The 26323-nt window shown below is 43.0% G+C and overlaps 1 protein-coding gene and 1 long non-coding RNA gene across 7 annotated transcripts in view; one reads left to right on the top strand and one right to left on the bottom strand.

Moving 5' to 3' along the window:
- The window catches only part of LOC102561629 (uncharacterized), a 24033-nt gene extending 11553 nt beyond the window's left edge, over positions 1 to 12480 (top strand). For all 3 annotated transcript variants that reach the window (XR_002087865.2, XR_002087867.2, XR_002087866.2), the window contains exon 4: positions 12221 to 12480. This is a non-coding gene — a long non-coding RNA (uncharacterized LOC102561629). The remainder of the gene's footprint in view (positions 1 to 12220) is intronic.
- PSMA3 (proteasome 20S subunit alpha 3) lies at positions 11562 to 26323 on the bottom strand. 4 transcript variants are annotated; one of them, XM_014598773.3, is made up of 11 exons: positions 26221 to 26323; positions 25033 to 25115; positions 23359 to 23482; positions 23127 to 23228; positions 22926 to 22999; positions 21745 to 21817; positions 18221 to 18286; positions 15541 to 15590; positions 12854 to 12933; positions 12476 to 12540; positions 11562 to 11741 (listed from the first exon to the last, which is right to left on the bottom strand). In XM_014598773.3, exons 1-11 carry the CDS (start codon positions 26239 to 26241, stop codon positions 11697 to 11699), a joined length of 783 nt encoding a protein of 260 aa, XP_014454259.1. In that variant the 5' UTR covers positions 26242 to 26323; the 3' UTR covers positions 11562 to 11696. The 4 variants fall into 4 exon arrangements, with proteins under 4 accessions (XP_014454259.1, XP_014454260.1, XP_014454261.1 ...); XM_014598774.3 differs by having other exon boundaries at positions 15541 to 15587; XM_014598775.3 differs by having other exon boundaries at positions 12854 to 12921; positions 26221 to 26322.

Raw genomic sequence — 26323 nt, 5'->3', positions numbered from 1 at the left:
CTCTTCCCCAGGCTGAACAGTCCCAGATCCCTTAGTCTTTTTTACAAGGTTTGTCCTCCAGTTCCTTTATTATTGTGGCCCTTCTTTGGACCCTTTCAAGATTTGTCCATGTCTCTTTTGAAGTGCAGTGCCCAGAACTGGACACAGTACTCCAGATGCATGTGCTGATGCATCCCAGTGTGCTATTAGCTGTGTTGACTACAGCATTGTGCTGACAGCTCATGTTCATCCGCTGATCAGCCATAACCTTGAAGTCCCTTTCAGCCATCGTGCTGGCCAGGCCATCTCCTCCTAACCTCTATTCATGTCGCTGGTTACTTCTCCCCAGACCAAGCACTCTGCATTTATCCTTATTGAACTGCATCGGGTTCCGCTCCGCCCACCTTTCCAGTTTGTCCAGGTCCACTTGGATCTGCATCCTGTCCCCTCCTGTGACTGCTTTTCCCCATAACTTAGTACTGTCTGCGGACTTGGCTAGCATGCTTTATTTAAAGTGAAAATAGCTTGTTCTTGTTGCATACAATTTGGAAAGCTATATATAGTGGGTGGCAGAAAAACTAGTTCCCTGTTGGAAAGGGAACATATAAATAAGAGAAAATGGGTGGGGAAAGAAGTCTCACCATGCTTCTGGTACTGGTGTGATCTTAATTCTACTATTCAACCAGAATTGTCTCTGTTTCCTGTGTAATCTTTTAGGGATGCCTCTTGGTTTCATAGTTGTGCTCCCAGTTAGCAAACCTCTCTCCATTCAGTGCTTTGTGTACTTCCTTTTTGTCAAGTGACAGACCCACAGCTCTGTCATTTAATGTTGGGAATCTATAACCAGTGCTCACAAACATTAACACTTGGCCCTGATAGCTCAGAAACCATGTGAGCAATCAGTGTTAACTGGAGAACCACAACATGACATCCCTAGATGAATTGTGGCAAACACTCTTCTTCAAATGAAGAACCTGCAATGCTTCCACTGTGATTGATAGAGACAATGTATGCATGTGTTATATTATTCATGATTGCAGGAAAGACCTGCCCAACACATGCAGGGAGAAAAACACTTGCGTTAAGAGCTACAGTTGATAAGCTGAAGAGCCACTTGTGCCTCAGGAGCTGCAGTACTGCTACATTAACACATTTGTATGTCTGGTGAAAAACCCTCTCATTTTGCTATTTTCACTGGTGGGAAGGAAATTAAAAATAAATAAAACTTAGCTTGGCACATAGAGACCAGCATAAGAGGAACCTTATCTTGAAATGAGTCTCCTTTTCAGTTTTTTAGGTTATGCTTGGGAAATCCTACTTGAATGCATGTGTGTACGTGTTACATTTCAAAGTGGACATAGCAAGAATTCTCATCTCTTACTAAACCAACTGTATGGTTGGTATAGACATAGGCAAGTTTTTGGATATCACAGTTCCCTTCCGTCAGACCTTCTGAGGTGTAAAAGGTTTTGTGTTTATGCAAATACTTTTCTGGGATTACTTTAAAATGATAAGCTGTTGTAAACTTTGCTTTTACAGATGCAGGGCATGAAAATGTTGCATGTAAGGTAAAAATGCAAAATTTTAACACTTTTAGTCCATAACTGTTGTATAAAAGCAGCATAAGTGGAAGGATGCAAACCAGTAGAAATCGGGGTCCAAGGCTAGAATAAAATGTCTAGGGTTTTTCCCCTTAAAGTCCCTGTTTTGTATTCTGGGGTAGTCTGAAAAATGTTCCTTTCCCCCCTTCCCTCTTGCATACAGGCCCCCCAAATCAGATTTCTTCTACCTAAGTTCAGCTATATCTGACAAACAGCTCACTTTCTGCCTGCTAAGAATACCTAGCCACCTGAAGTTGATCTGAAAGATGTTCCTGAAGCTTGCTTGGCAACAGTAGAGAGCCCAAATGTTGGTGAAGCGGGGGCTGGGAGAGGAGATAAGATGAGACTGGACTCCTTGTCAAGGTGTTACCCAAAATAATTTAGGGGTACAGAGAGCCACATCCTCCCCTCCTTTTGTGCTTAAATTTGACTGTAAATTTTAGTTCCTAGCTGATAAACTAATAAGCACATTATCACTTCTAGCATGAACTAGACAAGTGTGCTATCTGTATTTTCATGAAGCTGTATTCCTTCATGGAGGCAAGGCTTTTGCATACTGACTCATCTGCAAAATGATCACACTAAATGAGAATGTGACAAGTCCAGTTCCATCAAATACCAGAACAGTGATTCATCAAATACTGAGCAACACGAGTAACAAAGACCACGTGAGATTTTAAATAGCAGCATGATTTTTCCAAATAGAAACTAGCCACTGCAGTGGATCCAGATTATACTGTGCAGTTTTAATTTCTAAGATGCACAAATTTTATTTGCCACCAGTAATTAGAACTACGAGTCAACTATAACGTGGTCCAGTTCAACATAATGGACCTGCAACCAATTTGGTTTCTAATATACGAGTGAATAGGTTGTACCTGAGGAAACGGGGAGACGAGGGGTGAGAACACTAGACTGGATTTTTAATGCTAGTTTTACACCAGCTAAATCCCTAAGGCTTATTCAAGAGGTACAGTCCTCCTGTTTATTTGGGAAAATACAATATGCTTTTGGGTTTGCATAAAACCTGCTTGATTGCCTGTACAGCCTTAGACTTTCCAGAGAAAATTCTTTGCACGTATTAGTAAATATTGTAGTGAATATAGTACTTCAGACCAAGGACAGAACCATAGGCCTATGCTTTAAGCTTTAATTTACTTGTGCTACAGTCAGATAAGATGTCTACTTTGAATCCCAAAACAAAGTTAAAATGGGGAAACCTGAATGAAATTTTCCAGCTGACAGCAGGCAGCTGTTATGCCACAATTTTATAGGCTTGGCTACGTCATAGAAAAAGCAGAATCATGGGCCAGGTCCACACGTGATGTGGACGCTTGGTTCCCTAGGGACAACTAGCAGTGGCGCACCTTGTGCTGCTGCTGGCTGTCCCTGAGGAACGCCTGTGCCATGTGCCTTCTGGCATGCAGCAAGTTACCCAGGTGGGGTAGGGGAGGCTGGGGCCAGCACTGAGCTGGCCCCAGCAGCCTTACCTGGGGGCTTCCTGGGCTGCAGCAGCAACAATTCTGCTGTGCAGAGCCTAACTGGCAGCTGCAGCACAGCTCCTGGTAGCCCAGCCCTGCTTTTGAGTGGCACATGCTGCACTCCTCTGGACCTCCAGGGGTCAAAAAAAGAGCAGCATGGAGAACAACTAAATATGTGGTGTGTGGCTATCTGGATGCGGCCATGGAGTTCAGACTGGACAGCAGCAGGACTTGGTGCTCTGCTAGGGCATGTGGAGCAGTAGAGTGTGACACTGAGACTGTCTGAAATCTTTAAGCTTTCAGAATGGCAAGAAAGACAAGTGCTGCAAGTGATACTTGAAGACTTCCTGTTCTGTCAAGTCTCTCCTTATGTGGTCAGTCTGGATTGCAATCTGCTTGTGATGACTAAAGCAACAAGAGGAGTAAAAGTAGATCATGTGAGTCTGATCATATTGTTTTAACTCTGGGAAGTTGAAGCTTCCCAGTTGTCTCTGACAGGAGTGTTTCTCCATCACAAGATGAAGAAAAGTCTCCACTCTTTTTATTAATGTAAGCAGTTCAGAACTGTGTGAACTCTGCATCCCAGTATCCTTGTATAGAAGCAGTGTTGTTAGCATTGGCTGGTTTTTAATACTTACTTACATTTAAATGTATATATTTTAGGCTGGGGTGCCCAAGGGTTCTCATTACTCTGTTCTTTGGGCTTATGTCGAAGTCCATCTAAAGAGTTCTTCCCCTTCCTGCCCAGGACTCCTATTCCAGCTCCTGGAGAGTAACCAGTTCCCTTCTTTAATCTGTTGGACCAGACTCCTCTCCTATCCAAACCTCCTTTTCTCTGTAACTTTAGTCCCCTTTTATCAAGTGACTGGCTCAATCCCCAATCAAGCTGTTAGTTACTACCCCACTAGTGTTCAGCCTTTGAGAACTGCCCTGGACAGCAGCAGTCTGCCTCAGCAAGATGCATTTTGAGAGGATACAGTTTTATTGAATCTCCATTGCTCCTGGATGGGGGGAGGGAGCTGTTACTTAACATTTTTTCAGTCTCTCAATTTCTCTACACTTAGGAATTTCTCAGCTAGCATTAATAAATTACCTATATTGTCACATCCATACCAAACTTTGAATTTTGACTACGTAAGTTCAACTAACTCATTATGGAGCAAGGAAAATTTTAACTACATAGGCAGTGTATAGCACCTGATCACAGGCAATCATGATTTGCCATTCTAAAGATGCCTGACTATGAGCACTTGTCTGTCTGGAAAGATGGGTATTGAGGTGGGTGATTCTGTAATTTCAGATGCAAGTATTGTAATCCAACTAATGCTGGATGTTTAACATAGTTGAGGATTTAAGATTCTACTATTCTTGGGAGCCTGCAATACTGGATGTACCAAAAACTTAGTGCTAAATATTTTACTTTAAATACTGACTTTAATTTCCTGCAAGGCACTGATTACTAACTTTTGTGAAAAATCTTGTTGGCTGGTGCAGAGGTATTTTGCTAATTAGTCTGCTCTCTAGTCTCAAACTGGAGATCTAGAACTATTCTCAGATTTGATCATGGTGGTGAGTGGTATGTGTGCTGGTCGTACAAATGAGTTACGGACATAGAATTCGTAAGTCATGATAACCAGCTTGTAATAACATCTCTGGTTTCCTACTGGGGCAGAGAACTGTTTCATTCATGTACAATGTATGAACCTCAGCCCTTATTAGTATTGATTCTTCAAGACTGTCAACTGTTTGAATGCTGCTTCTCCCATAATTGTGTAGAATTGAACACACAGCTTTAAATTGAGCTAAAAATTAGCAAAGAAATCCTAGCAACAAAATGGCTGAGAAATTAACTCTGATTCCCCTGCCTGCCTCCACTGAGTGTATGCTAACAGACTTTTCCAGGCACTGCTCTATTACCTAATTCAGGTTTTCTTCCCCATCCACCCATTTGCAATACAGTATATGGAAAGATTAGCTGCCTTTCTCCAACCAACGGAGTCTGAAACACATTACTTTTAATACATAGCTTAGTATATAGCAGAACAAACATTCTTCTGGTAGCTTGGCTCTAATTCAATTTGAGAACAGAGACTGACATCATTGCATTACTCACCACGTTGTTACTTGTCTAACTTAACTACTGTTCAGGCCCGAGTTATATCCAGCATTACTGCAGGAAAGCTTGAAATGTAAATAGATGGTTTTCTGTGACATTTGAAATCTGACTAGGTTGATTTTTTTTAAAGGCATCTCATTGCAGGTGTTGGTGTAACATGACTTCCGCAACAAGGAGCTGGTAGATCTTGCTGCTTTCTATCCCAAAAGGAACCTATTATTTGCAGCTTCCCAGTTGCTGTGTACTTTGATACAGAATTTTTTTGTATTTGAGTATGTGGGTGGGGACAGAGGAGGTTCTGTTCTTAACCTTATGTTCACCCAAGCTGGCTACTCTGAAGTACTAAGGACTATTCCTACTTCTCACTCAACTCTCTATAGCTGAATGCTTGAACAGTTATTCTACATTACTTTGATCCATACCAGGATATTAATTTCTATCTTGACCGGTGAAAAAGTTGTGATGACAATTTGAATAGTGGTTCCTTGAACAGATCTGAGTTATTGGCAAGATTTATTTGAACTGGTATGTTTTGCAGAACTGAGTAAGGAGACTAGCAGGGGCACAGTTTCCACTTTTTTGAAAACAGAAACATTTTAACCAATAGACTTCTAGGAAGTCGGAATAACTGCCACTCTCATGTTCACAAAGTGACCATACATTTGCATTAATTGGAACAGTCATTGGCTGGGATCTCCTAAGTAAGGCATGTATCTAGCTTGCATTTGCTCCAGCTGGGGCTAAATACGTAAATATTGGCTGAACCGCACATGGTGAACTCTTGTTCACCAGAGGACTTCCAAACTGAGCAGAAGCTTAACTTCAACATTTGACTTCCCAATGAGGAAACTGGCCTGTTCTGCACCGAATTGTGCAGTGAAGCTGATATTTAAAAAACCTCAGCCAGTTGAGTATTCATTCTCTTTTCCCTCCCAGCTTAACTTTAAAAGCCTCTGGCTGGTGCTTGATTCCCTTCTAATCATCCAGAGCTGCTGACACTGAATTCCTTCCCCCATTATCACTGTACCATTTAGCTACTGGACAAAAGGGAGGCACCAACTTTCCTTCAAAATGCAACTAGAAAAGCAGCTGCAACCACTACCATGTTCAGGGTGGTGGGAATGAACTCTGAACTACGTGAGACTGTGGTTCCTGATGGGGCTTAAATATATGTGCTGAGGTGTTTCTGGGCATTCTTTGAGGCAGCCCTTTAGGTGCCTATAGAATTAACAAGCTTGAGCACATGCAGACTTCAGGCATCCCCAGGGTTAGGCAGTTTAGCAAGAGATCTGAGGATCTGGATATGAACTTGTGCAGCAGCCTACTTTTTGTGCCTCTAACACAATGCGACTCTCCCAACGTCACACAGGAAGTGGGACTTGGGACTCAGTAAGTCTCAACTACTCAGATCATCACCTGCTGGAATTCACTATCCAGTGCAGGGTGTCAGGGGCTTATAGCAAGACTAAAGCCCTTGACTTCAGAAGGGCCAATTTCAATGAGCTTTGGATATTAGTGGGGGAGGCACTGAGGGCCCAGAAGGTAGAGGAGATGGGAGTCCATGAGGGACGGTCATACCTTAAGGGGGTGATTGTCTAGGCCCAAAGGGTAACAGTCCCCTAGAGAAGTAAGGGCAAGGGTGGGGAGCAAGAGTGCTCAGAAACCCCCATGGCTCAGCAAGGGCATTCAGAAAAGCTTGAGGGCTGAAAGGGGGGTGGTACAATCAGTGGAAGGGAGGGGCTATCACCAAGGAGGAGTATTCTTCCTTGGCCTGTGAGTGTAGGAGGGCCATTAGGAAGGTCAAGGCAGAGATGGAACTCAGGCTAGCGTCCAGGATTAAGGACAACAAAAATTGGAAGCAAGAAGAGGGCACCAGGCAATGTAGGGTCCCTGCAAGACTCAAATGGTAACCATGTGGCTACGCCACACAAGACAGCCTATTTTTTTTTTTTTTTTAAACAGTTTCTTTGCCTCTTTTCTTGAACAGGGACCAGGACATCCCTCCTGCCAGAGGTAGGGACAGTCTTGGGAATAGCTCTGACAGGCCTTTGGTCAGCGCAGAGGTAGTTAGGGATCTTCTGGAAGGGCTGGACACTTAAATCTGCAGGTCCAGATGCCCTCCACCCAAGGATGTTGAGGGAGCTGGCAGGGGTCATTGCGGAGCCCTTGGCTCAGCTGTATGAGCATTCGTGGTCATCTGGCCAGGTGCTGGGGGATTGGAAACTAACTAATGTGGTCCCCATTTTTAAGAAAGGGAAGAAGGAGGACCCAAGTAACTATAGGCCTGTAAGCCTCACCTCGGTCCTCGGGAAGATCTTGGAGAAAATCATCAAGGAGCATATCTGTGGGGGGTCTGCAGGGGAGATCATGCTCAGGGGCAGTCAGCATGGGTTCATTGAAGGCAGGACCTGCCTTCAGCCTGATTGCCTTTTATGACCAGGTAACTAAATCCTTGGATGATGGTGTTGCTGTAGACGTAGTCTTTCTAGACTTTAAGAAGGCCTTTGACACAGTCTCACCCCATCCTCAATTTATTAAGTGACTGTGGCATGGATGCCTGCAGAGTTGGATGGGTAAAAAATTGGCTGATGGGGTGCACCCAGAGAGCAGTGGTGGACGGGTCGTACTCAACCTAGTGAGATGTGAGCAGTGGGGTACCCCAGGGCTCGGTCCTAGGACCCGCACTGTTTAACATCTTCATCAGCAACTTGGATGAGGGGGTTGAAAGTACATGTCCAAGTTTGCTGATGACACTAAGATGTGGGGTGAGGTGGGCACACTTGAAGAGAGAGAGAGGCTGCAATTAGATTTAGACAGACTACAAAAGTGGGCAAATGAGACTAAGATGGGGCTCAGTGTAGATAAATGCAAGGTGCTGCACCATGGGAGAAGGAATCCACAGCATATATACAGGCTGGTGAGTTCCCTTTCTGCCTCTGTGCTTCTAAGAGGGGATCTTGGAGTCATTATTGACTCCAAGATGAACATGAGCTGCCAGTGTCAGACCGCCGCCAGCAAGGCCAACTATACCTGGTCATGCATCCAAAGATGCATCTCAAGCCAGGCCAGAGAGGTGATACTCCCCCTCTGTGACTTTGGTCAGGCTGCATTTGGAGTACTGCGTCCAGTTCTGGGTGCCGCACTTCAAAAGGGATGTGGCCAGCCTGGAGAGAGTTCAGAGGAGGGCCACCCGCTTGGCGAGAGGGCAGCAGGACAGGCCCTATGAGGAGAGACTGAGGGACCTAAACCTGTTCAGCCTCAGCAAGAGGAGGCTGAGGGGAGACCTGGTGGCTGCCTACAAGCTCATCAGGGGAGATCATCAGCAAATAGGCAGAGCCTTATTCTCCCCACCACCACCTGGGGTGACAAGGAACAATGGTAATAAGCTGATGGAGAATAGGTTAGAGATCAGAAGGCAATATTTCACAGTTAGGGTGGCCAAAATCTGGAACCAACTTCCCAGGGAAGTGGTCCTTGCCCCTACCTTGGGCAAATTTAAGAGGTTGGATGATCACCTGTCTGGGGTCTTGTGAACCCAGCATTCATTCCTGCCTGTGGCAGGGGGTCAGGCTAGATGATCTGTTCAGGTCCCTCCTGACCCTAGCTACTATGAAACTACCCTGTTCTTCTACAGGTAGGACTTTGGTGGGGGGACCAAACATCTAACTCTGTTCTTCCCTGCTGAACATTCCTACCAGTAAAAGTGATATTCCAGAGCCAGGATTGAATTCATTCACTTGCATTCATACAGTAGAAGCAGTTTGTGTCTGGGTAGTTCACAACTTGTGTAACATGCAGTAGGTTGCTGAAATAAAAACTTGCAGTAGTTTGAAGCTTTTACTTCAAAGGATGCTGCTTCTCCACTCAGAGCTCATCAGCGATCACAGAGACACGGTTCTGAAACTAAAGCCGCAGCCAACAGCTAGAGCACCCTGGCAGTCCCATACAGGGATTGGCTTGCAAACCCTTACTTGGGGAGCAGGGGGTTAGGATAAGGAACCTAAACTTCTGAAGCATTTGGTTTGAACTGTTCAGACTCTCACTGGCTGCCAGCCAGCTATTCATATGTTGAAGTTAATACTCTTACACACTTAAAGCTGACTTCTACTAACTTACAATTAATGTAGCATTTTAGGCTTTACTTGCAAGTCTTAGTCAAGCAATTAGTGGAAACTAGAATCCATTTGTGTCTAAATAAATAAACATCTTAATGCTATTTTTAAAATTTATCTGAAAGTTTCCTTGATGTTGTGATAGTTTTGCATGTGATTCCTTTTACAGTAAGTATCAGTGCATGGAAGTGAATGTTTTTGTCCTTTCAGACTGTTGAGCTGCATTGTTCTCATGATTTGTATTTGGAGATGGCCATTTCATTCACAGCTGAAATTGGAACAAGAAATTCCTGCATAAACTGGCATGAGAATTCTCCACCTCTGAAAAAATATCAACAACTAGCTTATCTTGGCCCAGCAACTTGTCATGTTATGGCTTGCCATCTTTTTTTTAACTTTAGCAAGCTTGCACTGCTTAGTATTTAAATATATTAAATTAATCCTTAATAGAGGCTAGTCATTTTAGTTGTAATCCTCTAAATTCACACTGGTATTAAAAGGAAATTTAAAACATGGGCATAGATACTTCCCTGTACTTGTCTGAATTGCCTGAGGTGATATACTTGCTAGACATCTCAACTCTAACCTACTTAATGCAAGTCTCGCATCTGCACTGCAGGTAGACACACCCTAATCTCCCAACTGCTGCCAGATCCAGCCTAACCTCCTCGGTAAGGCTTGTCGATCTGGATTTATAGTATGGTCATGACTGACTATTAAATGCAGAGATAGCACAAAGCTAAAAACAAGAACACAATAACTGGAGACTACCTACTTCATTTATACAAGGGCTTTCATCAAGGTACAGATAGTAGTGAGCCTTAAAATCACCTTCTTAAATGCCAGTGATATTATGTTGGTCTAGAGAATATCCTGGGGCAACTGCTGGTTGGTACTGTACATTTTGGGTTTAAGGGTACTGGCAGGACTTAGTTACTTCAGCTGAACAAAGGAAGGAGGTAAAAGTCTGAAGGACTGCTCAGGAAAAGTAGGCTGGGTATAGCCTCCCCTTCTGCTGCAGGTTGTCTTTTGATGAGGTAGTGACCTACCACCCTGGGTGTAGGCCATTCCTTCTTAACCTTTTTTTAGATTTAAGACACTCCTTGGAAGTAGATGCAAGGATTGTTAAAAGTGCTTGAGAGCCAAGAGACATGCCCCCTGCAGAAGAAAGCAACCACCCACACACAGTCTGTACCAAATTAACCATCAGGGATCCTGGCTTTCTCCGATTTTAAAATTTCCCCAATTTTCACTTTCCTTTTTTTTTTTTTTTAAACTCAAATCCACATTTTTCCATGACTAAAACGAAACACCACTGTATGTATGTTAGTGGTGTTTTGTTTAAGCCACAGAAAAATGTGGATTTGGGGTTAATTTTTTTTAACCCAATATCGGGGGGGTTTTAAATAGGAAAAAACCAGGATCCCTGCTAACCATGCGGTAAGATTCTTCTTTGACCACAAATATGACAGTGGGGCAAGACCCAGTAGCCAAGAACCTCCTTGGTTTCAAAGTCCCAGCAGAAACTGTCACATTCCAGTCAAAATCCCCAGCCTTGGCTGCAGCCAACATCCAGTACTTCTGAGAGAGGACCCCCACCCCACCAAAAAATACCTGTTTATGCATGCAACAGCAGGAAGGTAGGAAAAATTACTTCCCTGCCTCATGTGGCAACCATTAAAGCCTAGCAGCACGGGGAATACCTACAGCATAGGCCTAACCAGTGCTAGTCCAACCTCTTGAAGACCTCCAGTGAGTCCACAACCTCCCACGGCAGTCTGTTCCACTGCCCCTTGGTTCTAAACTTCTGTAATTACAGAAAAATTAAGAGCAATATTGCTGTTGCAAAGAACTTGGTCACAACAGCTCAGTGTTTCTTGGTACTGGCTTCCTTTTTGAAAACCTTTGGGTTTACTTTGCGACTCCTGTAAATGTTTGCATACTTAATGCTAATATTGTGCAGCACCCTTAAAAAGGATCTCACGGCACCCTGGCAGACAAGCACTAGTGTAGACAAAGTTGTGCTCATCTAGACAAGAGGTAATCTAATTTTACAGGACCAGTATCTTAGTCTGCAAGCAAGCAGTGAAGTATTTGGGGGAAAGTACTGTGTTCCAATTAGGCAGGTTTTGCAGCTTCACTTTAGTTAATTCAGGAAAGTTTCATTCTTGACACAAAGACCTTTAATTCAGAGTCTTATTAAAACTTATACGGGTCTGAAGTGCTCTACTTTGTCTTTTCCAATATCACTAACTGACTTCCAGAAGTCTGATAACAGCAAATGGGAATATTTATTAGTGCAAGTTGGTCAAAATATTCTTCCAGCAAGTACATAATGGCAACCCACAGCTGATGCATAATAAACAAACCTGTGCTAAAATAAAATTTGTCCTGAAGTAACAACGTGTTACATATTGTCCTCATCCGATTCATCTTCCTCTTTCAATGATTCCTATTTAGAAAACACAAATACACACACGTTAAATTCTAGCCCTTGTTGAGGTCATCCTGCAAGTCATAGGAATTTGGATAAAGGATCTGGTTCTCTGTAGCAGGAGTTGTTGCACTGATGCAAGGTATGCTACCCACGAGCAGGAATTTCAGATTTGTGGCTTTGCACGTGGAAGGAGGTAGACAGCAAGGTCTTGTATGCACACTGCTACAGGATGCTGTGCAAAAACCTCAACTTTTGTATGGGTTGAGTGTCAAATCATTTGTCCAACACTGCTACTTGTGTGCATAACACTTAAATGCAGTTACTGCTTCCAACACTAGTACAACTGTTGAGATCCTCTGTCTACCAGTTACCTCTTTTCCTGCCAGCTCCTGCATTTAGAGGAGTTATTGTACTCGCACAACTGACTACAAGACTTGGACCAATGTTTAAGAACAAGGTCTAAATCTAATGCACCGATTTTTCTCCTTACTTAGGCAAGGAGATCTGCCAGTGTTACCAGGCTCTTGAATGTGATCAACTGAAGATACAACTGGAATATGCTGTTTTGCTAATCTCCCTTCTAAACCGTTTCAGGTAATGTTTCTAGATCCGTTAATCTAAAAATTCCAGGCTACCTTTGCACTTAGTTGCAAGCACACTGGAAGTAGTGAACTTTGTTCAGTTCATTCTGTTCAGGTTTCCTTGTAAAGTGGAATTTTAAACTGAATAAATAAAGCTCTCTTGCTTACCTTGGCATATTTCTCTGCTTCTTCCCTGATGTCTTTCGGCACAATTTCATGCTTTCCCTTGGTCACTATAAACGAAAGCATATTTAGAAATGGTCTTTTAGAACTTAATTCCTATACAAGTGAAATTTTGTAAGTCATTTCATGGGATCATAGGAGAATAGGGTTAGAGGGGACTAACTTCACAAGAGCTTCTAGTCCAGCCCCCTGCTCAAGGCAGGAACATCCCTGACTAAATCATCCCAGTTAAATGTCTGTCTAGGGTGATTTACAGAGGGATTTAATGCACTTCAGGTTATTTGAGTCTTTAGATTTACTGCCACAAAACTTCTATCAGAACTACAATATTTCTATAAACAAGAATAAATTAAATAAATTTACCTTCTCCAACCCAGCTGAGTTCAAGTTCAAAGGCTTTATCCTTTACTTCATCATGAACTATGTAGATTCTAGAAAAGAGACTGAAGTTTGCAATTAACTGGCTACTTACAAATTTCCCTCTTAAATGCTATTTGTTAATTTAATAATTAGACAGATTAGATATAGATATCCAACTTGTCCATTCATCCCTCCCCCACCCCACACACATGCAACATGGCTTTAGTTTCTCATCTAACTGAAAAAAAAGTTGTACAAAAAATCAAAATCAAAATATCTAGTGTTTATACTAATGACTTAAAAAAAGAGTAGGGTGTTTCAGGCTAAGATGCAAACAAGTTATCAGTCTCTGTGGTACAGGAGTAGAACTCAAAATCCCTGATCAAAATTTAGGTAGTTTAAAACAGTGGTGGCCAACTGGTGGCATGCGTGTCATAAATGGCATAGCAGCTTGTGTAACAGCAGACAGGGCAGAAAGCTGAGCAGCAGATTGGGCAGGGAAGGGATAGGTGTGGCACTCATGAAGGGGCAGGGCTAAATTGTGACACCTGCCAAAAAGGTTAGTCTCCACTGGTCTGGAACTTAAGCACTGGTAAATGGAGATGATGACATCACATTTCTCCCTTTTTGAGCTTGTCCTATAATTCAGCTAGCAGAGTACTAAATATGCCTGTTGTAACTCACTTTATACTGACTGATCAAGACTGAAGCTCAGTTAAGATTTTTTGCCTGCAGTAAGCATACTGTGCACAAGTTACAACTTCTTGAATTGGCCACATGTGTTCTAATTCTGCATATCATTGTAGGGTACAAGTTGTGCGTGGGCTTGCATGTGCACTCTTACACACAACATGCAAAGGTAGCAACCTGAGGGCAGAATGGCATTCCCTGCTCATTGCCAGGGGTACGTAGAGAATACAGAGCCTTAAGATATTTGTCCACAAATGAAGTGAATGTTCTGCATGACAAAGAAATTTGCATTCCTTATATTGATGTGGGTGGTTCAAAGTCAAGCTGAAAACGAGCTGCTTCAGGAGCAGAACAAATACTTTATGCCAGTGGCGCTCAACCTTTTGCCCCCGCAGGCCAGATGGCCAGCAACCCATCTGCCTGCAGACTGAATCCTGCTGGTGTGTGACCAGATCAGCCCACAAGTGGGGCAGTTTAGCCCCAATCCAGCTGCATGGGGGGAGGTGGTGGCACAGGGCATGGCTCAGACATCCTCTGGTTGTGCAGGGGGTGTAGCCCAGCTGCACAGGGGTTGGGAATCTGGCAGCAGGAGAGGGGTCGCAGTATGAATTGCCACTGGTCCCCCGCTGTCAAATTTCCTGTCTCGCAGGGAGCCCTGCAGGCTGGATTTGGCCCATGGGCAAGGGACTGAGCACTCCTGGTTTATGCCATCCCTGTGCTATGATCTTTCATGAACCTGGTAAAGAGTTTTAAAAGCACTGTGGTTCTCTACCTCTTTAGACTCGGGCCTCCCTCCCCCCCCCATTCCTTTACAAAGTACCAGCTCTTGGCTTTTACTTATTTCTTGATCACAGAAAAACAACAATTCTATTGCAAAGAACTCAGGAAACTGACAACAGATCAGAATGGTTGTGACACGATGGATTCCTATTTGAAATCTCTGGGTTTACCTTGCCAATCAGATGTAGGTGTCTGCACACCTAACAGTGCTAACACTGCATGGCACCCCAGGGTGCTGTGGCACTCACTCTGAGAATTACTGTATCAGCTTGTAGTGCATTCACTTACGTACATTGTACTAATGTACCTAACCTACCATATCTCGGGGATGGATTCATTTCACACATGTGCTAATGCCAGGGGACTCCAAACTGGCAGATGCTTTTTCAGTCCTACAGTAGTGACTGTCCCACAGTGGGAGATTAACATAATATTAACAGATGAAGGACAGGATTTTTAGTTTTACTTTCCTAAAAATTACTTTCAGTTAGAGGCCGATGCCTGCCGATCCAACAGCAACCACAGACCTGCTTTCTGATGGTATGTGTATCATTATGGCAGTTACTAAGGAGGCATGCTAACATGTTTTTATGACTGCTTAAGCTGTGGTTAAAACGTAAAGGATGACCTGCAACTAGGTACTGTTCCAAGAGAAAGCAGGCAGAAATTAGATGTCTCTGAAAGTTCCTACGTAGTAGTAGGGCAGTGCAAAACGGCTATGTTTTGATTCAGTTTCGGATTCAGCCATTTTAGAGGACACTGATTCGTTTTGGTGTTTTTGGCCGAATCTCCTCCGAATCTGTTTTGAACAGGCTGCAAGGGAAGTTTCTCACAGCCCTATCCAGCTGGGCAGGGCTCAGAGCCATGGGATGCACAGCCCCAGTGGGGAGCAGGACAGGGCCGTGGGTGGCTCGTCTGGAGGAGGGGGAGGGCCACTGCATTTTTGGGGGGGGGGGTTCAGTTGCTTAAATTATAAATAAATAAAAATAAAAAAAGTGGCTTTTAATATCTGAAGTGACTGATGGAAAAGGTAAAAACGTGTACTCAGTTTGTCTTCTGCATATTTTCAAGATATCAAGTAGGCTTTTCATATAACCAAAACTAGCAGGAGCATAGCTCTAGGCACAGAACTAATACCTAAAACTAAGCTTTAGGTGACTGATTTTTTTTTTACACCGTGTAATTTTCAATGGTGTATGTGCAGAGGAGGGGAAACTCACATTTTTGCAACTTCTTTAACAACATCACGGCAGGTCATTTCTTTCATCTGCTGATGAAGAAAGTACATGTCAGTACTGTTTTCCAAAGAGAGAAAGCTAACTGTTAAGAGACCAGGACACCCAGTATCAGCCAGGTGGTGGGTGCACAGTAGGACTGTTTGCTCCCCACTACTGACAAAGGGTGAAATCCAGAGAGAAACAGACGGCATACGCTTGAATGAAAGTGAACTTTTTCAGAACACTGTTTGCCAGTCCAAGCCCTTTCCCATGTCAGTATGTAGTAAAGTGAGTGCCTCATAGGAAGTCTGCACCCACATTTCAGTCCTTTCAACTGGAGCTAAACAGAAATGCATCCACATCTTAAACCTTTAGGAACTTGTCAAAAAAACCTGAGGTATAATCAAATGACAGTCAAAGATTGGTCTCTACCATAACCATCATACTCAAGGCTTTTCTGTTGGGATTTGTATGCAGTCATTCCAGTTTAAAGCTAACCTGCAGGCAGTCACTGACTTTACACAATTCAAATTCAGTATTCATTTTTTATTTTTCTTGAACTTAATTATACCTCAGTCTTTAGGGGCATCCATCCAGGGCCAAATTAAAGTTAAATGCATGTGACCAATTTTTTTTTTAAATCGATCAGATGCCTTATCAACCACCTCCCTCTCGGGCAAATGGAGAAGCCACTTATTCTGTTACATTGAGGCAATGCAGGGATGAGATAACAGTTCCATTTCCCAGTAATTCATAAGGGATGCGGGCAAAGTACTAAACAGCATGGTGCTCAGTCTACATTTCCACATCATTTGTTGCAAGCTTAAAAACATGGCCAAAAGTAATTTAGTTTCTCCATAATACTTCTGGTGTAGCTTACACAAGGGATCACCATCATGCTTAGGGCATCTAGCTTGCAGTTTAGATACGTATTTCCTGAAAATTTACAGGCATCAGCACATTTAAACATTAAAGAATGATGTTCCCGATATAGGTTGTAGACCAAAACTGCATTTTTTCCAACCCGTTTTTAAAAAAACTCCTATTTGCTCATTTAATTAGCTTGCAGAGCACAGAAAACCCTACATGCAATTGCCAGCTTGTTGTGGAGTTCATTTTCTGCACTATTTGTTCACAAGCTGTCTAATCTTCATTATTAAAGGAATACTTAGTATTGCACACAATTTTTCCAGGAGTTGTAGAGGAGACAAAGGTGTTAATTATTTCTGAGAAACCTCAAAAGTTTTTGTGAAGAGAAAGTCCTTTATGATGTTTTCTTTTCCTCGTCCCCAAACTAGCCTGTAAGGCCCTGCCTGGATACACGACACTTCTATGCAAGTATAATCAGTCTTTATGTTGGTATTTCAGTGCCACTAGGGACTTACTCAAATCTGGTGTAGAATTAGTGTGGGAAAGATCAGTTTTGGTGTTGTCTAGCTGTCTCTTATCCTGGGGTAATTATATGGTCAAAGCAAACAGGCTGTTACTTGCTCCACCACCATCTAGTGGCAAAGTGCTGTGATAGCACTAACTTCAAGCAGCTACACAAGAGACTTGGGCATCTGCCTGCTCCAGGTCCCAGTGTAATTTATGTCAGTTTTGTAAACAGGTTGTGTCCAAACCCTAAGGGCAACTTGCAGCACTCCAATACTGTATTAGCAATACATTCGGAATCCATCATTATGACTTGGTGTTTAACCATAACAAAATTAACCTAAGAGTAGGTTAATTGAAAGTTAACCTGTTAGAAAGAGGAAATTAGACATTTTCTCCCCACAGTCTGGCAATTAAGCTGTCTGGCTTTTTTTAACTAACCTCTTTACAAACAGAGGAAGAGGAAAAAAATTAACTATTCTAAAACTTGTCTCTGCTCTGCATATACTCTACCAGTCTGGCCCAGTATACAGGGTTAATTGGAACCAATGTAACATGAGCCTAGAACTCAAGTTTTTTTTCCAGTTGTGATTATCTATGCAAACTCATGCCAGTAAAGTCTTTTCTGCTATGCAGCCACCTATCTTTATGCTGCTTTAAGATATACTTGTACGTGGTATCTACAAGCTGTTCATAACAGGTATGTTGAAAGCCAGTAAGAAAACACAGGTGCCACCTGACTAGATAAACATCTTTAATATGCTCCATGAATACACATTTTTAGTAGAATTTATAGCACTTCAGTGGTCGTTCTATATGGGCAAAGCATAATTCTGCTACCCCATTCATTGTTCTTTAGAGAATGTTCCAATCACTGTGACTTACGGACAACTGTTTCCATGCGGAACAAGCAGTCTCATTAACTAGCTGACCTGCCTGGTGCTAGAGTACATAAACCTTTCCTCTGAAGCCTACAAGGCATGGCACAACAGTTTTATCCAAGAATATTTATCTTGAGGTAAATCACTACAAATTGGTTGTATGTAGTGAATGCTGTATTATTTAACATCCTACCTCAGGGGTTATCAACCAGGGGTACACATACCTGTGGGGGCATTTGGGAAGCCCCCAGGGGGTACGGAGAAGAGAAGTGGGGGGCACTTCAAGTTTTGCCAGTGACTGCCCCACCCCCAGTTGATCAGCCAGGGGATTCTCCCCCATCCCCAGTCCATGGGATGTGGGATTCCCTGCTTCTTGACCATCCGCTGGGACTACACCAACCAAAAAAGGTTGAAAACCTCTGTCCTACCTGCAGCTTTTCAATCTCTGTCTTTGCAGCCTGTCTGGCTTTACCAATGGCACAGCCCCAATAACCCTATAAAAGTAAAAGAAAAAAAAAGTTAGATTGATGTTGTCTTATATTGCAGGGAGGGTTTTAATACTCTGTTTATCTGTAAGAAGTCAGGAAAACTGTAGTCTTAAGATTTAGAATGGTACACAAGGATGCCTATAGGCACTATTACCTACATACACGTTTCTCAGTAAATACAAGAAATCCTAGTAACACGAGTTACCAAAGTAAATGAAAGCTCCCAAAGTTAACATGTTCCTGCGTACCATTAAATTAAGTACCAAAAAGGTCAGTGTGGCTGTACAATGTGTATTGCTTTCTAGAGGTTTACAGACTGCTTTAGAGTAGGGGTATCAATATTGTTTTTTAAAAAAATATTTGTTTAACCTATTCTATCGACTAAACAATTAGCGGATGACACAGCAGGTCAGACGCAGCTGCTGCTGGGAGCCCCTATGGAAGCCCTATAGATTCAGAGTTGGGGGCAGGGGGGACAAGCCCAGCCAAACAACACAGCCCAGTGAAGTCCTGTGCAGGGATGGCGGGAGCACCTGTGAACCAGGAGCTAGCTGCTTAACTGATTATTATTAGTCACCTAGCTGCTCCATTTTCCTCTTAGGCTATGGGTACTAGTCCCCCTCACCCTCACTCTTCCCTCCTGCCTTCAGATTCCTGCTGGGCACTACTTGGCTTCCCTTCCCTGCCAGACTATCCTTTAGCTTGGGATGGGTGCAATCGGCTAAACAATCGTTTAGCTGCCACATCCCTACTTTACAGTCACCACTACAGCTTTCCACAACAACTCACTCTGAGGCCACCTGTCTCTTCCCATCACATTCTTTCCAAACACGTAGTGTGTTTTGTGTGTTGAAGCATCTTGTGTTGGAAAACTGGCAGTTCTTGCTGACTTTTGCCCTATGCCAGAATTCCAGCTTTAAAGTTGGGGTGCATTTATGAACGGAACATGCTGTTTTCTTTCTATGAGTAAGAAATACTTAGTCACCAGAATCTTTGGTTAAAAAAAAGAAGTGGTTCTGCTTATTTTTGCCTTGCAAGCACTTTGACACACAGTGGTGCTAAAACAAGTATAAATATACTATTCCACGAAGGAAGGACATAGAAAAGGATCTGGCTGTTTTCCTGACCTCTCAGCACAAGAGAAAAGAATTCACAAGCTACTGAAAAACAGGACTGCAATAACTACGGACTCTTCAGTCTAGTCTGTACCAGATGCTTCAGAGAAAGGTGCAAGAAACCCAGTGGACAAATGGAGAATAATCTGTCTACAGACATCATTTCTTCCACACTCCATTAGTGTATCGCTATGGCCTGAAGCACAAGCATTTATATTTTTTGCAAAAACATTTATCCTAATACCAGCATCATTATATAAACATAACAAAATTCTTATCTTTGATCAACTGCAGCAGTGAAGACCTCAAGATGTGCAACAGTATTTGTTTTTTGTCAGTCCTTAATTAACCAAGTGTGTAGTTCCAGGGTCAGCTCAGTACAAATTTTCAAATCCAGGGTCATTAGTTACCTTCCAATATACTGTATTTTTATTAGCAGCTCAGGCACTTCCTTAGGGTTCTTCGGAACTGGAGGCAAGCCATCTAAACCTTTGTAACTTGTAGCCCCTGAATTTATCACCTCGTTTCAGCCACTTCTGTCTTCAGCTGCATATCACACTTATTCCACAAAAAGAATAGTTCTCCCTAGCACCCTCTGGTGATCAAGGCTCATGAAAAGAAACTTGCTTATAGAGTTTTCTGCAGTGCCCTAATCCTTAGTCAGGTATCCTTTGCTTCCTTGCTAGTCTAGCACAGTTTTGCATTTCAAATGTTCATTTCCAGCAAAGTTAATTTACTTGTTTTAAGGTCAGCCCATTCTTCAGATTCATGGCAACCTCTATTTTTATTCGACTTACCACAGTTCCCAGACAGGTGCAAAACTATTTCTAACATCACCTTCTGACCTAAACACTGAGACTGACATTCCCTTTTTTTGTCCAGCTCTGTGCAAGGAACGAAGAGCTTTTCCCAAAAAAGCTTCTCTAGATGCCCTGACATCCAAAACTTGCTTCTACATGTCTAGTGGTTCTCAAACCTTGTAGACTCAAGGCACCCCTTGGAAAATGCCAACTCTTGGCTTTCACTCAGTTTTTGACTACAGAAAATAATACAGCAGTTCTTCCGTTGCAAATAACTCAGGAACCATTCTGACCGGTTGTGGTTTATTTGAATAGACTCCTATATGAAATCCCTAGGTGTATCATACAGATCACGCGCACGTTTGCACACCTTAGTGCTAATATTGCACAGCACCCTTATAAAGATCCTGCCTCACCCTGGTCGAGAGAACCACTGATCAGAACCAGCTAAGAATAGCTAAATAATACTGTTTCATACTGTTTGCATTAGACACTTGCTAACATGCATCTGCTGCGATTCTCAGCCAGGGTGCCATGCCAAATACAATTTAACAAGATTACAATCTATGATTCAGAGATTTCAGGTAGGAAACGTGTGTTAAAACCATTGTGACGTGATGATCTTTTGAATTCTTTGCAATGGAATTGCTCTTTATTTTTTCTGTAGGTAAAAAAACAAGTGAAAACTAAGCTAAGAGTAAATTTTAGACCAGTTTATGTGGCCAATTAATTCTGGCACTTCATAAGATTTGAGTTCTTTCAGCCCCACTTCCATATTGTGTTGATATAGTAGTGGATATAAAAAGTTAAGTGAAAAATTAAATCAGGAAATTCCGAGCCTGAAGCTGAGGCATGAACTAACAGCACTCTGAAATGTTTGAATTTCCTTCCTTTACAAAATGATCTCATTAAGCACATAAAATTGCAGGACCAGGTACAACCAATGGACTGCTTCCTAAAATTAAACACCACTTTGCTCTTTGTTATCTAGCTGAGTATTCAGAGATAAAACCATACTGCAAGGATTTACAAACAACACGCTTTTGTGCTGATTGTTAAAACAAATTACAGTGCCTTAAGGGAGAGCCGCCAGTCTACTTGGAGCTAAACGTCAGTAAACAGGACAATTATACATTGCATGCACTTTTTTGTAAGTGTTCAGTGAGGCAGCATCCCTCCCTTTAATACCCATCTCCAAAACACATAGCCAGAACAAGTGAACTGACATGCAGGGTTTATGAAAAAATGAATACAGATTTAGGTTTCACAGAAGAAAAAATACTTTTCATCTACAGAAGTCCATGACACTCATCTCTAATAAAGGAAAACTAGGTATAAACAGCACCAACAGTTGCAACCACAGCGATTTACCAGAACTCACTCTCTAAAGTACCCAGCTCAAAAGACAGGCCATAAAACCATACTGCTTCCAGTGTCAAGCAGAAGTAATGACTGCTTATTCCAAAGAAATCTAAAGGGAAATGCTTTCATGAACCTGTTAGAGACCTTTAGAAAAGGAGCCACTATGTCAGAAGATAAAAGTACTCACGTATGAAACACCTGATGGGTCAATCATGTACAGCTGAGCACCATCATCCTCATCGTAAGATCCCAACATGAAACTATTAAGCAAAAGGAAATTAGAAGACTTATACTGTGCTATCAAATCAGATTCACAGAAGTTCAGGGCTGGAAGGGACCTTGTGAGATCATCGGGTCCAGCCCCCCTGCTCTGGGCAGGAAAGACTTGTGGGGTTAAATAATCCCAGCAAGATGTGCGTCCAGTCTCCTTTGGAAGATCTCCAGGGTAGGTGCCTTCACCACCCCCGCTGGGAGTCTATTCCTGTCTGATCACATGAACTGTGAAGAAGTTTTTCCTTATGTCCAGTATGAAACCTTCTTCTAGGAGTGTATGACCATTGCTCCTGGTTTTCCCTGAGGCGCTTTGGTGAATTAGTTGTTTGCCTAGCCCCTGATGCTCGCCCCTGATATATTTGTAAGCTACCACCAAATCCTCCCCTGAAGTCTCTTTTGTAGGCTGAACAGTCCTGTATGTGTCAGTTAGCCTCTCCTCATATGATTTGCTCTTCAGACCTCTAATCGTATGAGTGGCTCTTCTCTGGAATCCCTCAAGCTTTTCCACATCCTTGAAGTGTGGTGCCCAGAACTGGATGCAGTACTCCAGCTCCAGCCTCACCAATGCTGAGTAGAGCAAGAGAATAACTTCCTTAGTTTTGCTTGAGATGCATCGGTTGTTGCATGCCGGCGTACTGTTTGCTCTGCTAACTGTAGCAAACAGTACGCTGGCATGCATCAACCGACGCATAGCTAGAATGAAAGATTTTACTGAGGTCTCATTTTTCTTGCAGCAAAACTTCCCCTACATGCTATCTTCTAAACTTCTTAAACCCTTCTTAAAGTTTAGGGTATTACCACTTACAAAGTTGCTGGCACAATCTCTTTTCAGCAACTGACTCTGCTGGTTTCTTACATTGGTTTTTCGCAGCCTTCAGAATGCCTTTTTTTTTTTTTTTTAGTTAAAAGGCAGAAAGGAAGTTTTAAATAAAATCTGTGTAATATAAATATCTTTATACAGACAAGCTTTTCACTTCAAATTGCACTAAAATGCACTTACTGAGGCATAGATGCTATGTGAAGACTGACTTAAATACCAAACCAGATTTTGGGTGGGCAGTAAATAAAGAGTATACATATATTTGAAAGATGTACCTGCAGCCAAAAGGTCTCACGGCACTGTATAGTGTGTAGGCATGTACATACATGGCCACTCTATCTGCAAGATGCTGTGGGAAAAGGGAGGAAGGGTTTTGAAACACTTCATTTATGACAGTAAACATGCCTCAAGGCGATTTAAATAGATCATCGTGTTACAAGATCTAAGGAACTATACTGGGAGCACCAGTCACTTACCTTCAGTGGAATATTATAGCCATAGTTAGATCTAAAGTTAGAGGCTTCTTCTCTAGCTATGTCTGCCAAAGAACGTGCATCTGCTAAGAGTCCTGCCACTGCCTGAAATGAAGAGCATTAACAGCCAGTCAAAATGCAGACACCTTTTGTAACTCAGTGACCAAGGTTTAATTCTGTTTGTAAATTGTAGGATAGATTTAGGAGAACACATACAGCGTCAAATAATACTCACCATTCCAACATGTCGATCAACATTAAAAAGACGTTTATTGGAGCCTTCTTCATAAAGTTTGGACAGGACGAGTTTCTCTACTCCGAATACAACACCATCTTTACATCTTATGCCAATTGCTGTACTGAAAGATAAGTCAAATGTAACAACAGTCTTTAAAAAACACTAAAGCTTTAGGAGTGGGGTTGGGAGATTAAATGGTAGTGTTGTCATATAAGTGTGCACAGCAATAAGTACAACAGAATGCCATGATTTCAGTTCTACCTTGAAGATGCATTGCAACCCCTGAAACTTTCTAAAAAGAGCAATGTTTTAGCATTTTCCTTTTTCCCACCTTCCCTTTGCCCACATGTGGAAACTATTCACACACACTGCACATCTAGAGCTAAACAGTTTGGAAAATGTGGAAGATGGAAAGCAATTCTCTTGGAGCCTGGACAGCTTTGTTGTAGCTTTGAATTGGGGGCATCTTACAAGGAAACTGTGCTATTTTACATGAGTCTCCATCTCACCCAACAAACACACCAGGGGAACAGAAGCACAGCTCCTAAGTGCATCCAGGTAGTTGGACAAGTATCCCAAGGATGTCTGGACATCAGCTGATCACAAGGATTACAACCCCTGCCTACTCCATTTAGGCATCTCATGCATGTTCCCCGCCAACATACAGAACATGAGAGGAAAACAGAACCTAGCCAACACTACGAGTTCCACCAGCCAAGTGAATTCAAAAGGTATTCCTGGAAGACCACATGGACCCGAGTGGTATTTCTGTTGTCAAAAACCTGACCACTGTATTAACTACAGGCTGGCACATGCCTTTTTCAAAATGAGAAGACAACAGTTTTGGCTGCAAGTTTCAGATTTCAGGATGCACCGTATTTAGTTTTAGAATGGTATTATAAAGGTTGAGGCCCTTAATAATGTCACCAAGTTGGCAATATGTTGTCAAGATGATATACTGCTACTAACTGGAGGTTGTGAACAGTTTATTTCTACAGATCCCTTAGTCGGGATCAGGGCCGGATACGGTCCATGCATACAGACTGACTCAATTCCTCTCAAACACTTTCCTCGCCATTTGCTGGTGACAGTCAAGCCAAGCTGCAAGCTGTACACAGCGGATATAAAATTATATTTGCAGGCTGCTTCTTGGACAACATCTGTAAAAACATAGGTACTCTTAAGGAAGCCAACACTGTAGGTTTGGTACATTAACTGGCAACCTCCAGTGATGTTATTGCAAGCCTGCATGGCTTTGGGAAGTCATTTCTCAGCACCTCAATTCACCATCTATACAATGGGCTTTGACAAACTTCCATTATCTCCCATCCAGGAGCAAACCCTGCAATCAGCTTTTGCACCAAAGCATAAGGCTTTATTATCCTTAGTACGCTTCGATAATTTTACTCTTACCCTTCGCATTCTCTCACAGCATTATTTTATGCTTTTGGTCCTGCCAAAATGAACAGTCATTACATGCCTTATATATTTTATCAGAAAACATTATTGACAGAAAGGCAGGGCCACAATTGTTCATCAGTTATTTTGACGCTGTAATTTTCACTGCTATGTCACCATACTCATCTCCTCTAGTTCCACTGGTTTTTGTTCGTTTTTGTTGGGTGTTTTTTTTAAAAAGAAACTGATGAGGAAAAAACTTTTCTGTCTTACCTACTATTCTCCACAGCTTTCATGGCATATTCAACTTGAAATACTCTGCCATCTGGAGAGAACGTGGAAGCCGACAAGTCATACTGTAGAAGACAAACACACACTCAGCATAAAAGCGTTATCGATACAGTTCATATTGCAAGCAGCACTAAGTCACTCTTCTGTAAAAGTCTTAAATGTTTTGCAAAAAGTAGGATGCGCTAAATTTAACATGGGTTTTGGTGATTGAATAAAGAGGACAAAAATACAAAACATGTAAATCAATTGTTTCCTTTAATACATAAAGAAACAAAATGAATCAGTGTTGTCTGGCTTAATTAAAAGCAATTAAAAAAAAAATCACTTCTTTCAGGGACAGTCATACTGAAGCTGAAACCCATCAAAGGACAGGGCCCCGCAGGAACCTGAGGGATTCGAGGCTACAGCACAGATAACAGATTCACACGGGCTGTAACTTTGTGTGCGGTTCTTAGTAGTATTTTTAACATTTGCAATGCTTTTTTAAAATTGCTCTTCAGGCAGTTCGCAAAGGGAAAGGACGACGACGTTGTGGACGGCGCAGCGGCAGAGAACAACCTCAATGCGCTTCCCGGCGGCTCCGTCCACGTCCCGGGAGTCGGGCAGCGAGCAAAGAGGCGGACAGGGGAGCTGGGCGGCTCGGGCCGGGGCCGGGGCCGGGGCCGGGCCGGTCGCCAGCGACACCTCCTGGCTCAGCAGGAGCAAGAGCGACGCTTGTGTTTTACCACGTGAAGGATGGGAAGAGGAAGATTTCTGTTTAAAGGAAGGCTGCTCATCGCGTTTAACTGAACGTGCAAACCTGAAGGGCGGCTTGCACCCAAAAGCTCTCCTGACCTGCCCGCCAACTACAGAGTCGGTCCAATACGAGGCATCACCAAAAAAACCCAACCCAAACCCCGCTTGGTTCCGGCCAGGCCCTCGCCACTCCAGAAAAGCAGCTTTTCAGAACCGATGTGCTCCCGGGACCTTCCGAAAGCACTTCTCGTCGGCACCGTCTTACAAAGCACACGCTGCGCCGCCGGGCCCAGCCGGGCCCAGCTTGCCCCGGTCTTCCCTCGGCAGACGGGCGGCCCCACCCTGCCGGTTCCCGGTGCCTCAGCGGCGCCCCGCCCCGCCCCGAGGAGAAATGGGGGGAAGGGGGCAGGCCCGGCCCGGCCCGGCAGCACTCACCCCGGTGCCGATGGAGCTCATGGCGGCGGCGCCAGTCACAGCAGCGCCCCCACTGCCCAACAACGCGCGCGCCCATTGGCCCGCGCAACTGGCCAATCAGCTC

This window comes from Alligator mississippiensis, chromosome 2, assembly GCF_030867095.1.
Source record: "Alligator mississippiensis isolate rAllMis1 chromosome 2, rAllMis1, whole genome shotgun sequence".
NCBI classification, from domain to species: Eukaryota; Metazoa; Chordata; order Crocodylia; family Alligatoridae; genus Alligator; species Alligator mississippiensis.
The sequence above is the reverse complement of the archived record's forward strand: the minus strand, read 5'-3'. Positions and strand labels throughout refer to the sequence as shown.

Excerpts from the sequence above, each read along its gene's own strand:
- PSMA3 (XM_014598773.3), bottom strand. The coding sequence starts at position 26,241 with ATGAGCTCCATCGGCACCGGG. Across the intron at positions 23,483-25,032 it reads AAAGCTGTGGAGAATAGTAG|TACAGCAATTGGCATAAGAT; the intron begins GTAAGACAGAAA and ends CTTATCTTTCAG. Across the intron at positions 15,591-18,220 it reads CAGAGATTGAAAAGCTGCAG|CAGATGAAAGAAATGACCTG; the intron begins GTAGGACAGAGG and ends TTTCTTCATCAG.